Genomic DNA, 15,198 nt, shown 5'->3' with positions numbered 1-15,198 from the left:
TGCATCAGGTTCATTTGCCCTACCTTGCCCTAAGAGTTTTAATATGGTATTAAAATAAATACATTTTAAAAAGCTGTGGCCTCTGCTTGTTGATATCCAGTTAACCTGAACACACTTTAGTACTTGCTCAGGTTGGTTTGGCAGAAATAATTGTAGGGTTAAAAATGAGACATTTATGAGACATGGCAGCAGTTTGTTTTGGATGGAGTTACTGACTGCATGTTGGTATTACCTAACCCTAACCCTATCGATGGATCATTTTCTTTGGATGTACATATCCTTTAAAACTAGTAGCTAGTTTGTTTTTTTATGATCCAATAGTCTTCTTAGAAAAGCAGTGGCATCATTGACTGTGTGTGAATATCCTTCAATTGTGGGCAATTACAGTAAATAAATAATATAGTGCAATTCATCCAGATGCAAAAAGTAAGTATGGACGTTTGATATAAGAATGTTGCCAGCGTTTTGTGCAGTTTGAATGACAATAGGGACTTAAAGTTGTCAATTATCTGTCTAGTCCTCAGGTGAGAGTTAAGAAGATGAATGATTTGTTTTCATTCACAAGTGTTGGTGGTGCCCAAGATCTAATGTGACAGTGGAAGACGAGGAAGACATAAAGGGGTACAGTGCCTCCCTGGCCTTTGTGGGTAAACCATATTTTTTATTGGTATTTTTTGACAGGGCAACAGAACAGATTTCATAATGTCTTATAATAAAATAAAACAAAGACAACATCATATTAACCAAAACAATGGGGACTACAACATAAACACAGACATTTCTCCCCTTAAATTAATCCAGGCTGCACACAGCCATGCAATTCCGCTTCAACATGACATACAACTGTGGAAAACACAAAACCAAACACTCATGTAAAGACAAAAAAAGAGAGAAAGAAAAAAGACAAAAAAATGCCTTGAGTATACCAGTTACATCTGAAAAACATACCAATTCTTTATCCAAATGTAATGAAAGTCATTACTTAAATTCCAACTATATCTGTATATTTTGTTTTTCTCTGAACACTAACAGCAAGGGACTTCAAGCCTGACGGTAGTTACTGTACTTACAAACTCAGAGTTGCCTCAATTGATAAAACATCAATCATCACTCTCACCTGCTGTTGCCTTTTCAAGCATGCACATAACACATTAAATGACGTAACATGCACAAACGCACGCAAGCACAAATACACACACACAGAAGAGTTTGGTTTGTCAACATGAACCTGAACCTGTAGGATTTTCTCTGGAATCATACCACTGCTTCTCACAAAAAATCTGTCATAGTATATTGTTTTTTCATAGGTTGCCTTCCCTGTTCCTTTTACAAGACATGACATAAAAACCAAACAAATGTTGTCCCTGCTTGTTGGTATCCAGTAAAGTGTGGAAAAGACAAAACAAACACTCCAGTGAAGACAAAAAAGAAAGTAAGACAAAAGACAAAAAAGTGCCCTAGTATACCAGTTACATCTGAATCTACCAATCCCATATACCAGTCTGATATCCTCTCTATTAAGCTACAGTTTAATTTCTAAAATTGACTATTGATCTCTTGATTTTTTTTGACAATTATGTAGAAAATGTGATGAAACTCAAAACTTAAATTCAAAATGTATTGGCATACAATGTGTCTTTCCTCCTTGCAGTAATAGCGGGAGAGGTAGTAGTAGTAGTCCTTATTGCTCCTGACTTCCAGCTTATGAGGATTGTAATAGTAACTTAAGGTTGCCTCAAGTAATAACACACTAATCATCACTCTGGTCTGTTCTCACCTTTTCATTTTAAACATACAAACACAAACATACACATGCATACACACACGCACACACACACACACACACACACACACACACACACACACACACACACACACACACACACACACACACACACACACACACACACACACACACACACACACACACACACACACACACACACACACACACACACACACACACAGGACAATCTGGTTTGTCTACATTTCTGCCCATGAAGGATTTTCTCTAGAATCATACCACTTGTTTCTCACAAGTTACGCCCACAGACAGACATCTAACCCTATTAGTAAGTTAACTTTTTTTGCTTTGCACAGCAGTTCATTTTACACACAACAGTAAATCCGTCCAACAGACATAACAGCAAAATAACATAATGACATAACAGCGTCAATCAGCACACTGAAATAAAAAATAAAAAAAACATACAAATACAAAACACATACAACCGGCACCAAAACTTTGAAGTAGTTGTCTTTCAACTTGTGTGAATAACTTTGTAATATGTTGTAGTTTTTTTTAATTTTAATTTTTGATTTAATACTCTGCAGAATGTATTACAGTCTGCAGTAATGAGTCACAGGGGAAGCAGGAAACAGCAGGAAAGGTTTCAGTGGACTTTACTTTTGACCATTCTTGTTTTGTGTTGGGGTGTTGGTTTAATATATTTCAGTGAAGTTATGATTTGACACATTGCTGTCCATATGATATATATGACTTATAAACATTTGCAAAATGCGCTACAGATCTACAGAGAGGAAATTTGAAGGTTGGAAGGTTGTATTTACTGAATGCTTTCTGTGTGAGAGCAATGCAAATTGTGGTTTTGTCCATGCTTGTTGCTGTTGGATTGGCTGTGTGATGTGTTTTTAATATGTGTTCTGAGTATTAAACCATGCATGATGCATGTAACTAACTATAAAAAACTGTTATCATGTGATAGTCCTTTTGATGATCACACCTGACAGACAAAGCAGCAGCCACATCTTAAAGTCAAGTTTTTTCTTTCTTCTCTAGATTATTGCTCCTGGTCTCTTGCCTTATCTATCTAAACACATGGAAACACACCCTCTACTTGCAGCCCCCAACACTCAAAAGTTAATTTTTAATCTTTTTTTCAGGGGGACATACCATATATACCAGTATTTAAACTGTGACTTCATACGTAACTGTCTTTTAGACAGAACGTTGGTGTCACTAATCATTTTATTTCATTGTTTCATTTATTTTCTTCTAACTCTTCAATACTTTGAATGTCCATCACACCTTGTGGATCATGGCTGGGTTTCTAACGTCACTGTGGAGGTATAGGAATTACATTGTGATAGTTCTGACACCTCTTCTACTCCTGCCTCTGCCCCTGATCATCCCGACCTCGGTAAGAACATTGGACATGATTTTAGACTTCACACTTGGTGACTAAGGATGACTCATCTAACGACAGCAAACTGGGGTTCCCACTGTGATTTTATTGCCATTGCATGATGTACATATGTTGAGGAAAAGCTGTGTGTTTTTGGTAAGCCTTCAGGGAAAAACCTCAAATATTGCTGAAAATATATGTGTGTGAGGGTTTGAATATGTGTCAGCAGCAGGTAAATAAAGGATTTCTTATTTAAGAAGTCATAAAAATGACACTGTTTAGCGACGAAATGTAATGTGGCAATTAAATGCAGAATACACTTTTTTAGTCACATGGTGCAGCATAGTCATCAGTTTAGTGTAGTGCTTGTGACACGAAACCTTGTTGGAGACATGATAAGAGGAGCAAGATCACTTGTGCTTTAGAGTCAGTCCTTATTTGAGGTGAATTAGCTTGATATGGGATACTTAACACACCCATTTCCACCATAAAAAGTAAAGCATAGATCTCTTTAAAGGCCTGATAACCTTCTAAGTTAGATCAATGAGAATCAGCATCCCAACTGCTTAAAAACAGGTTTATCTTGTAGCTTCCTATGCCATTTTATCCATCTTACTCGATCCTTCCACGCTGTTCATGTCATATCTGACCAACTGTAACTTTTGAGAGAAGTAAAAAACCCCTAAAAACCCTTGTTACATCCTGACATTTTATGACTTTCCCCAAAAAGTCCCAAACGTTTTGTTTTTGCGAAGCTCATGCACATTTTTGTATATAATGTTACATGTGTCTATTTATTCAAAATCATTGTTGCATCTTCAAATTCAGTAGGATTCATTGAAATCATTATGGCTTCAGGTAATATAGGACCATAATATTGTATGGTTGTCAATTGTATTTCTCCATAAACAAAAAGTGTAAAAACCTAAAGAACACACTGAAATTGAGAATCAGTGACCTATTTATTAATGATGATTATTTAAAAAATAGATTTTTGCTGCAGAAGCTTGTTCTAGAGACTAATTATGAGGGGATACAGTGCAGGGTCAGAATATGAACAGTATGTAAGGGTTAAATAAGATGACAGCTATGTCCCACTCCTCACCAGAACACACCATCACAGGTCAAACATCAAAGAACAGACTTGATTACAAGACTTTTCCAAGTGTATCTGTCATTTGACCTTTGCCCAAAGATATTTTGATACATAATATACAAACAACGTTCCTTAAACATGATGCTCATTGTGGTCATCACATGTATGCATGAGTGATTAGATGCCTAACCAAGTATAGTTTGCATAAACTCAAGGAACCCTGTGTGAAGAAACTGGCTCATTATGGTCAACCTCCACTCTTGCAGGTGATGCGTGAATTTCCATAACATACGGTCGAGTTCACCATGGCATTTGCTTGTAGGTGTCACAACAGGTTATATTTGCCCTCTGTGTAGGTGGGGAGTCATTTGAGCCTATTCATTAGTAACTTGGTTATATGAATGTGTATTGTGACAATCATATAATCCATGTATTGTGTTCTTTTAAGCAATTTATACAAGGCTGCAACAAAGGTTTTTAAGATTAAATTCCAAGAGTATTGTGATTATGAGGAGTAAACAGTACAAAGTACATAGCATCAGTGCTTTGAGAGTAGATGTAATAAAACACTGTCGGTATGCACCATATTACTATGCAAGATACACGAGGGAAGAGGTGTGATAGATTGTCTCAATGATAGAAGATGAAAAATGAGAAAGGTGTTAATGGGAGAGACACTGCATAGAAATCACAAGATTTTATGTCTTGTCTATGGCCAGGTGATTCAACTTCCTTATAAAATTTCAGGGGGGCAGATCATAAATGGTGGAAACGTCACATTTCAAAAATGTTTGTTACTTGCAAATTGCAGATAAGTCCTACAGTACCCTCACATGCTCACACATGAGTCGCATATATGGTGTTTGTATTGATTAGTAAAATTGATGTAAAAATGAAATATGATATAAAAAATTACATCATGTTGGAAAACACCCTAACCCTAACCCTTTGAGTAAATGGGCCCCAGCAACAAGTTTGAGTCCTAGACAGCCACCAAATAGAGGAATTTATTTTGGAGAGGTTGGAGAGACAAGTTGCACTATATTATAAATGTTTTCTAATACTAACATGCAGTTCACTTAGAGCATTGTAAAAATACAGGCACACAGTGTTTTCTGAATTTATTGCTTAAATCCACAAAGAATATTTGAGAAGGGGAGATGGCTTTCCAACAGCTCATATGTATCTAAATCTGCAGCCAAATTTTGTCAACAAAATGAAAGAGGTAACCTTTGACAATCAAAAAGGATCAAGGACGTCAGTCTCAAAGTGATTTAATGGCTTTTACGTCGTCCTCTCAGCAGTGACGCTTTGTAACATGTAATCTTTAAACAGGATAAACTGAAAAGTGGGGTCATGTTCGGGTGCTCAATCAGTGCCATTAATTCAAAGACCAAAATCGTTGTTCTCTTCAGCTTTTATGATACATGTACATTTAAGTATGGTTCTTTGATTGTTCTTGTCCATCTGTTTGCCTTTTATACAGCATAATGATATAATCTTTATTTGCACACAAAAAACAATAAAAAATAATAATATGATTCCTTTATGGCACCTCAATTAACATGAGTTCATGGAAATAAATAGAACCCAAAAGCAATTAAACACAAGAAAGTGAAAAATAAAAAAATAAAAAAGAAACATTAAGAAGGTAAATCAAGCACTAGTTAGTACCAATTAGACAATAATTAGCCCTAAAGTTATAGTGTTACTAGAAATGTATTATATCATTTCTAATAGACTTGAGCAGTGACCATACGTAAATCCTCTTCAGAAAATGTAGCTTTTATACCATTACAGATTAACCATTTATAGTCATATGTATTTTTTGTATTAAGCATGTCAATCAACATAGTCCTTGTCTGTCATTACAGGAGGCAAAATGTGGCTATGCGATAATCCTGATGGCACTGTACTGGTGTACAGAGTGTATCCCTCTGGCTGTGACTGCCCTGCTGCCTGTTATTCTTTTCCCTATGATGGGCATCATGGAATCAGGCGAGGTGTGTCTGACTGTATATTACATACAATTGGCCATCTCTTTGTCTTAGATTGAGTGGGAAATGTGATATGTCTGAATATGATTTATTAATTTAAGGATCTTTTTACGGTTTCAAAAGATCTAGAAACCAGTTGCACATTGAAACATGTTTGAACTCTGTTATTCCTCTCTTATCAAGGTTTGTATCCAGTACTTGAAAGACTCAAACGTGCTTTTTATTGGTGGGCTGCTGGTGGCCATCGCTGTGGAGCACTGGAACCTGCACAAGAGGATCGCCCTTCAAGTTCTGCTTATTGTTGGGGTGAAGCCATCTCTGTAAGACACCTTGTTCTCTCAGTGACGATTATCACTCCAATATCTTTACATGCTTTCTCCCATTTATGCATTTCTATCTAATTATTTGTTTTGCTTCCTCTTCAGCCTGATGATAGGTTTCATGAGCACCACAGCGTTTCTGTCCATGTGGATCAGTAACACGGCTTCCACAGCTATGATGCTGCCCATCGCCAATGCTGTGCTGCAGCAGCTGTGTGACACAGAGGCCGAAGCTGAAGAGAGGGATCACGACCAGCCTGCTGCAAAGGATGGCCTGGAAAACCAGGGCTTTGAGATGGGTGACATCAAAGAAAAGAACAACAAGGAGCTCATAAGAAAGGACAGCAGCATCAACGTGGGTGAGTGTGTGACAGTCTAGTTTCTGCTCTTCAAGTTTTACTTGTTAAAGAGAAGATTATTTGACTTTGGTTGCTTTTTTACTGTTGTCGTTGTTCTAATGGTGTTTTACAGATGCAGATGATAAAGACATGAAGGAAGGCAAGGAAAATAATATTATTTCAAGTAAGTTGTTTTTCTTTTAGTTTTTACAATTTGTCTTTACGATCAAAGCCTTGAAAAGGAAAGAAAAGAGACAACTTCGTACTGGGGAGCTGGCAGAGTAAAATCTGTATAATATCTGGCCCAACTGATTCAGACATTTGCGTTCTCACATACAGCTCCTAATAATGTCCAGATAACTTCAGGGTTGCAGTGCATGTGTGAATGGGGCTTATGAGAACTTGAAAAAAAATACACATTTTCATATCTTGCAAAAGTGCTGCCTCTTAAACTTTTTGTGAGTGAAACAATTTCAGAAGCTGATAAAATGTATCGTGTGTTTTTAATGCTAAATGTCCCTTTAAAAACTTCAGTTTGCGTCTCAGCCTTCAGTCTCAGTCTCAGTCTCTGTCCTTCCAGAGGTTTCTGTTTGGAGTCCGGAGGCAGAGCACCGCAGACTTGAGAGGGAGCAGAAGTATTTGAAACTGTCGAAAGGCATGAGCCTAAGTGTTTGTTATGCAGCCAGCATTGGAGGAACGGCCACCCTTACTGGAACCACACCTAATGTCATCCTGAAGGGCCAGATTGATGAGTACGAGCTACGCAAACACACACACACACAAACACACACACACACACACACACACACACACACACACACACACACACACACACACACACACACACACACACACACACACACACACACACACACACACACACACACACACACACACACACTTGGACTATAAACTTCCATTACAGTCCACGAGGGAAAGGGGCATCATGATTAGAACCTTTTTAAACATCTTTCTTAAATGTTTAAATTTCCCCAGTCTTACCCAATTAGCATTTATAAATAAAAAGCAATATAAACAGTCTGATTTTTAAGCTTAATTTACACATAAATACTGTGGGTCAAAATACTCTTAGGTATAACTAGTACATTTGTTCTTACATCCACATGGGTTGGTTTCTTGGACTCATTTGAAATTTGTGTCTGTGCAGTTAGTTATATATAAAGTACTGGTACTCTATATATTATCACAGTAATGAAATCAGTGAGAAAAATGTTATTACTGATAAAAAATTATGCTCAATTACGTCTAATAATTAAGTCACATGAGTAATCTGTCCTGTAACCTTAAAAATAAACACGACATACATCTCAAATTATGATGAAAATAAAATAAAATAAGTAAAAGTTTTGTCCCTGAACACAGATTTTCTCAATCATTCTGAACAAACCGTGGTAAACTTAGTTATGGCTTCTTTCTTTCTGTCTGAACAATCTGTGATAAGGTGCAGGTTATGCACTTGGTTACCATATTGATTAACCACAATGATTATTATCATTCCTTGCATGTTTTTGTTGGGAGTTCTCAGTGTTTTTTTCTTTTAATCAACAGACTCTTTCCAGATAATGGTGGCATAATCAACTTTGAAAGCTTTTTTGGCTTCTCATTTCCCAACATGGTGCTAATGTTGGCTCTGTCTTGGTTGTGGCTGCAGTTTATGTTTTTGGGCTTCAAGTAAGTGATACTCTTTCCGATACATTATTAAGACCAAAAAACATGACCACATTATGAATAAAGAGGAATTTATTTCCACTTATTGTGTTATTCCAGCTTGAAAAAGTCCTTTGGATGTGGCACAAACAAAGCTGGTGACAAGGAGGCATACCAGGTAATCAAAGATGAGTACAAAAGGTTGGGCAGGATGAGCTTCGCTGAGGGCTGTGTACTGGTTATCTTCATGTTGCTGGTTCTTCTGTGGTTTACCAGGGAGCCTGGGTTCATACCCGGCTGGGCCACTGTGCTCTTCAACAAAGACAAAACGTGAGTATTATAGCTAATCAGGCATTTTGCCTATGTCTAAGAGCAGAAAGCAAGGGAGGGTCTCTTATTAAAGTTATGTTGGGCTCTGTGGAAGCTGTTTCTTTGAGTGCTGGTCCAGTGTCAGATGTGTCATGAGGTTTTTTTACATTATTATTTGCATTATTCTATAGTGTTTATGTGTACACTGATAGTATTTTCTCATCAGGTACGTCACAGATGGCACCGTGGCCATATTAATGTCAGCACTCTTCTTCTGCATCCCTTCCAATTTGCCCAGATGCTGCAAGAAGTCTGAGGATGGTAGGCCAGCTGGCATGTTTCTTATTATATAATGCATAATACAAGTGAAAGGTGTATAAAGAAAATGACCATGCGCTTCTAGAAGATCTGAGTCTGAAAACATAAACTGCTTCCTTCATGTTCCAAGAAGGGGGTGCTTGTTTTGAGTATTTATCTCTATTTTGATATGTTGAAGCTATCACACAAAAATCTGCACATTTTAAGAAAGATAAAATTATATGTGTTACATCAGGAGTCTTTTTTCAGCAATGGGGAGTGATCATTCACTATTTCATCACATTATGTTTGCAGCATGTTAAGCCTTTCACATGAAGGTAGGCGTGCAGTTTCATAACCATGTCAATAACGTTTACTGCCTGTGACAACTCATTTAGCTGATTCAGTACTTTCTAATAAACATTATCCCAACTCTTTCCTGACTTGTAGCCTGATAGCCCCGAGGTCAAGCCTGTGCAACAGCACATGCTGTGCTGCTCCTTAGACAAATTACTTTTGTATCAATGAAAATCTTTTCCCCTCTTGGTAACTTAAGTTGAGCGTGTCCTGCTGCTGCCTATAAGCGACAAGGTCTTTGCTGCTCCTCAAAAAGAGGAACAGCTTCTGTGTTTTATACACAGAAGGGTGACATAATGATTAACAGACTCTTAGTTTAAAAGGTTTGAGGCAGACTTTGAGGTGCCAAAGTTCATTTCTCATCTTGGAAAAGAGAACAAAAGTTGAGTTTAGCAGAGTTTAAAAATATGAATCCAGTTACATCACCACCTTTAATAGTGATTTTGAAGGCTTACCTGTTTACCACATATCATTTTATCTTTAAAGGGTGCCTTTATGGTCACAGTATCTTATCTGCACACAGTAAAAGCTTTGGTTTTCGACACGTTAGAGTTAGATATGCCATTATTTATGACCATCTTAGCCAATAACTGAAAATAAACTGCCAGCTTTTCTCTTTTATCTTCTAATAGGGGCCCCTGCCGAAGCTCCTTCCCCCCCTGCTTAATTGGGATATTGTCCATGAAAAGATGCCTTGGAACATCCTTTTGCTTCTGGGAGGAGGCTTTGCATTGGCCCATGGAAGTGAGGTAACGCAGCTGGTCATTGAGTCCACATTTGTCTGAAGATAATCCTACCTTCAAATGTTTGGACACTGATGTGTTTTTCTTTTTCTACACTGGATAACGAAATCTGGACTTTCTGTGTGGCTGGGAGAGAGTCTTGTACCACTGCAGAGCATTCCTCCGTTTGCCATCTCCATCCTGCTGTGTCTGCTGGTGGCCATGTTCACCGAATGTTCCAGCAACACCGCCACCACCACTCTCTTTCTGCCAATACTGGCCTCCATGGTGAGACACAATACGATAATGTTTCAATCTGTAATGTTCACTCTCCCATACATCCAGTGCATAAAGCTGGACAATGTTAAAGCATAAGGTTGGTGATGTTTTCTTAATGTAACAAATCACATGCCAGATTTCTGTCAGCTGTAAATAGTCCCTAACAAATTCACAATTCAATCCTGTTTGAACAAAGTTTTCTAAAAACTACAGTGTCCAGCTATTTTATCAAATGACTGCACCCCTTTTAAAGTGAATCTATATACTTTTTAAAATGTATGTTTTCATTTGGAATGACTGGACTTGGTGCTGAGAGCCATAGACTGAGTAGAAAAACCAGAGAGAATTTATAGACAGATCGACAAATATTGGTTTCGCTCTCTTCATTTTTTGTTGACAGTAAGAAAAATGTAGAGTAACTCCTGCCTTATGCTTTAACTAAACCTAAAAAAAAAAAAATCTGTAAAAACAAGAACGAATTAGCCAAAAACCAAATGCTAACTACTGCTAATAATTGTGAACTTTAACTATCTTGCTGTAGCAGTTGGTTGAGCATCACCTTTAGGGGCCATATTTAACAAATCTGCCACTGTCTTAGATATCAATTAAATAAATAAATATTCATACCTGCCCCGTTTGACATCTGTATGAATGTTCATTTTTACAGGCCACCGCCATCAAGATACAACCGCTGTACATCATGTTTCCCTGCACCATCTCTGCCTCGCTGGCTTTCATGCTGCCTGTGGCCACTCCACCAAACGCCATTGCCTTCTCCTATGGCAACCTGAAAGTCATGGACATGGTAAGACCTTTCAGAAAGAAAATAAGACCCTCTAAGTGAGTGAGTTGACCTGCACACAGTAGTTTGGATAAAGATTGTGGATCCAATTTTGAAATAAGCAGTTTATATTAATCCTGATCCATATCATATTATTTATTTGCAAACACAAAATATCCTGAATATTAACATGGAAATTGAGCTCAGGTAAACTGTGAAACCGAAAAGCAGCTGCACTGTATAAATGCGTCAGTAGCTCAACAAATTGGTATTAATATTATGAGATTGGTATAAAAATTATTCTGTTGATGAAACACTATGTTGTCTTGTACCAGGCATCGGATACAATTTGGTTTCATTTGTATTATTTCTCCTTTGTTTACAGGCCAGGACTGGATTCATTCTGAACTTTGTTGGAGTCATAACCACCAACATTGCCATTAACACGTGGGGAGTGGCCTTGTTCCAGCTGAATACCTTTCCCAGTTGGGCTAATGCCACCAAAACTCCTTGATTATGAACAATTACTGCTCATTTATCAGGTATCCACTGGAGGACCAGTCTGGCAGGTGGCTCACCTTTATGCTACGGCCAAGACCTTCTATCAATCTTAATATCCCTCCTAACATTGTGGTGTTCTTCAGCAACTAGCTGGACAAGCTGACTGGAAACACTGGAGCACATTTTGCTGATGTTTTGACTGAGTTCATTTAGATAAATGATCCGCTGGACAGTCAGCTAAGCAGGTCAGAAATGAATGATGTTAGGATCACTAATATCATTTAACAGTATGGTCAACGGTTTCCCTTCACCTACTAGACATGATTTTTCTAATCAAGTATTTATTCTAGCAGATGCTAGTCTGAATTGCAGTGAATTACACTGTGGCAAAATGTTGATATTGTTAGAGCTCACATATTTCATATGTATGAGGACTGACCCTGTACATATGCAATTATAAACACTGTACATGCAATAAATAAAAAAAGGTAGTTACTCAAAGTCAATTGTAACCTTTCCTGTGTGTCTGTAATATTCAGTTTCCAAGAGAATAAATATTTGTAGTAGATAGGCTCTAAGGTCAAGGGTTCACTGTGGTTTCTGATACCCACTTCCACTCAGACTGTTAAATATGATGATGAGCTCAAATCCCATTGCCATCCATAGAATTAGGACCACTGGGTCCCCAATTGATTTAAGGAGAGGGACAGAAGGCAAATCCCTTCAAAAGGGCCAACGTGGGAGAAACGATTGGAGGAAATTGGAGGAACCTGATTGAAAACATTTCATGGAACTCCTTGGCAGGGGGCCTTATATCTGCAGCATTAGAAACAGGTGGGATTTTAAAATGGTGAAACTACAGTGAGGTCAAAAGTTTAAGCAGTTCCGAAAATGTTTTTGTTTAATCTAGTATCCATTCTTCTAGTAAACACTGAAAGATAGAGACATAAATGACATAGAGACGTAAATCTCTCTCTCTCTCTCTCTCCTGTTGAATTGACTCTCACAGTGGTAAAAGTTAATGAAGGCGTGATGGATGTCCATTATCAGAGGTAAGACAACATCTTTATAACATGATATCTTCTGTCTTACTTGTCTTATTTTGATTGCTTTTGGTCTTTTTCCCAGTCATAATGTATAATGTATAATGTATAATGTATAATGTATAATGTATAATGTATAATGTATAATGTACCAAGTCCAGTCCCAGTTTGTGTTTTGTGACTTGCTGTTTGTTTAGGTGGCTCTTTAGCATACCAAGTGCCATGTACACATCATATGCACATCATCTCAGAAAGATGTAAAGTACAGATAATCATCTGAAATGATCATACTTCCTGTAACTTGACCTTGTATTGACTGCATTTAGTATTTCTAGAACAGGTTATTTATTAGGGACCTGAATTGGTATTGAAATGGTCATTGTCAATACAACATGCTGAGAGCAGTCATTTGGGAAGACAGCTGCACATTTTATTGAGAAATATTCCTGGGAAAGGCAAGTAATTCCTGAATGTATATAACCTCACCCTGAGCCGAAATGTAGTCAGTGATAAATGTTGTTGCCTCAGGGACTGTGCATGTTTTCAAAAGACTCATAAATCCCTGTTTCTGAAGACATAAAATATGGATTCATATTGTGACATTATCTGAAACTAAACTCATTACAAATATTTTTGATTAGATAAAATCTAGAGAATTGTTATTAAACTGATAGAAACAATTCAAATGTAATGTGTAGTAACAACATGACAGGGATCGACAGTTGTAAGTCAGTTCATGTGAGAGCCGTTTCGTAGGAAAGGTGTGGTTTGAAAAAAAAGAAAGAAAGAGAAAAGCCAGCCTGTGTGTCTGCCAGACCCTGGGTAGGGCACATTCTGTAGGATCACTATGTTGGATGTTGAATGTTGTTATACATTTAGTTGCCAGTTCATTAGCTACACTTACATTAAAAAGCAAATGCAACCTGATATGACAATTCTGCACCTCAGAGAAGGTTATAATGTTCAGTTTGTGGGGATTGTTTTAGAGAGGTGTTGAATCAACATGTGTTGAGGCTTAGGTTGTAGTTTGTGTTGGTTTTAAATTGTATTGTGCTAAAGTGCCCCTCCCTGAGCTACTACCTTATCGTGGTGGAGGGGTTTGCGTGTCCCAATGACCCCAGGAGCTCAGTTGTCGGGGGCTTTATGCCCCTGGTAGGGTCACCCAAGGCAAACAGGTCCGGGGAGAGGGACCAGACAAAGCGTAGCTCACAAGACCCCTTATGACGAGTAAAATATATGGTCCTCTGTTTCCCTTGCCCGGACGCGGGTCACCGGGGCCCCCCCCCTGGAGCCAGGCCTGGGGGTGGGGCTCGAGGGCGAGCGCCTGGTGGCCGGGCCTGCACACATGGGGCCCGGCCGGGCACAGCCCGAAGAGAAAGCATGGGACCCCCTTCAAGTGAACCCACCACCCGCAGGAGGGGCCAAAGGGGTCGGGTGCAAAGTGAGCTGGGCAGCGGCCGAAGGCGGGGACCTTGGCGGTCCGATCCGCGGCTGCAGAAGCTAGCTCTAGGGACGTGGAATGTCACCTCTCTGGTGGGGAAGGAGCCTGAGCTGGTGCGCGAGGTGGAGAAGTTCCGGCTAGATATAGTCGGCCTCACCTCGACGCATAGCAAGAGCTCTGGAACCAGTCTTCTCGAGAGGGGTTGGACTCTCGTCCACTCTGGAGTTGCCGCTGGTGAAAGGCGCCGGGCAGGGGTGGCGATACTTATTGCCCCTCGGCTTGGCGCCTGTATGTTGGAGTTTACCCCAGTGGATGAAAGGGTAGCCTCCCTCCGCCTTCGGGTGGGGGGACGGATCCTGACTGTTGTTTGTGCCTATGGCCCAAACAGCAGTTCAGAGTATCCACCCTTTCTGGACTCCTTGGAGGGGGTGCTGGAGGGTGCTCCCTCTGGGGATTCCATCATTCTGCTGGGGGACTTCAACGCCCACGTCGGCAGCGACAGTGAGACCTGGAAGGGTGTGATTGGGAGGAACGGCCCCCCCGACCTGAACCCGAGCGGTGTTCTGTTATTGGACTTCTGTGCTCGTCATGGATTGTCCATAACGAACACCATGTTCAAACATAAGGGTGTCCATATGTGCACTTGGCACCAGGACACCCTAGGCCGCAGTTCGATGATTGATTTTGTAGTCGTGTCGTCGGACTTGCGGTCGCATGTCTTGGACACTCGGGCGAAGAGAGGGGCGGAGCTGTCAACTGATCACCACCTGGTGGTGAGTTGGCTCCGATGGTGGGGGAGGATGCCGGTCAGACCTGGCAGGCCCAAACGCATTGTGAAGGTCTGCTGGGAACGTCTGGCAGAGTCTCCTGTCAGAGAGAGCTTCAACTCCCACCTCCGGGAGA

The 15,198-nt window shown here is 39.5% G+C and overlaps 1 protein-coding gene across 1 annotated transcript; it reads left to right on the top strand.

Annotated features, from left to right (window-relative positions):
- Nucleotides 1–3,059: 3,059 nt before the first annotated feature.
- LOC133980572 (solute carrier family 13 member 2-like) lies at nucleotides 3,060–11,824 on the top strand. Its single transcript, XM_062419329.1, has 12 exons — nucleotides 3,060–3,161; nucleotides 6,117–6,245; nucleotides 6,423–6,559; nucleotides 6,665–6,918; nucleotides 7,478–7,649; nucleotides 8,467–8,589; nucleotides 8,686–8,895; nucleotides 9,101–9,203; nucleotides 10,161–10,278; nucleotides 10,378–10,538; nucleotides 11,197–11,334; nucleotides 11,696–11,824. Exons 1-12 carry the CDS (start codon nucleotides 3,060–3,062, stop codon nucleotides 11,822–11,824), a joined length of 1,776 nt encoding a protein of 591 aa, XP_062275313.1.
- Nucleotides 11,825–15,198: the final 3,374 nt, after the last annotated feature.

This window comes from Scomber scombrus, chromosome 5 (assembly GCF_963691925.1).
Source record: "Scomber scombrus chromosome 5, fScoSco1.1, whole genome shotgun sequence".
Lineage (NCBI taxonomy): Eukaryota > Metazoa > Chordata > Actinopteri > Scombriformes > Scombridae > Scomber > Scomber scombrus.
This window is presented reverse-complemented; position numbering and strand designations above follow the sequence as displayed.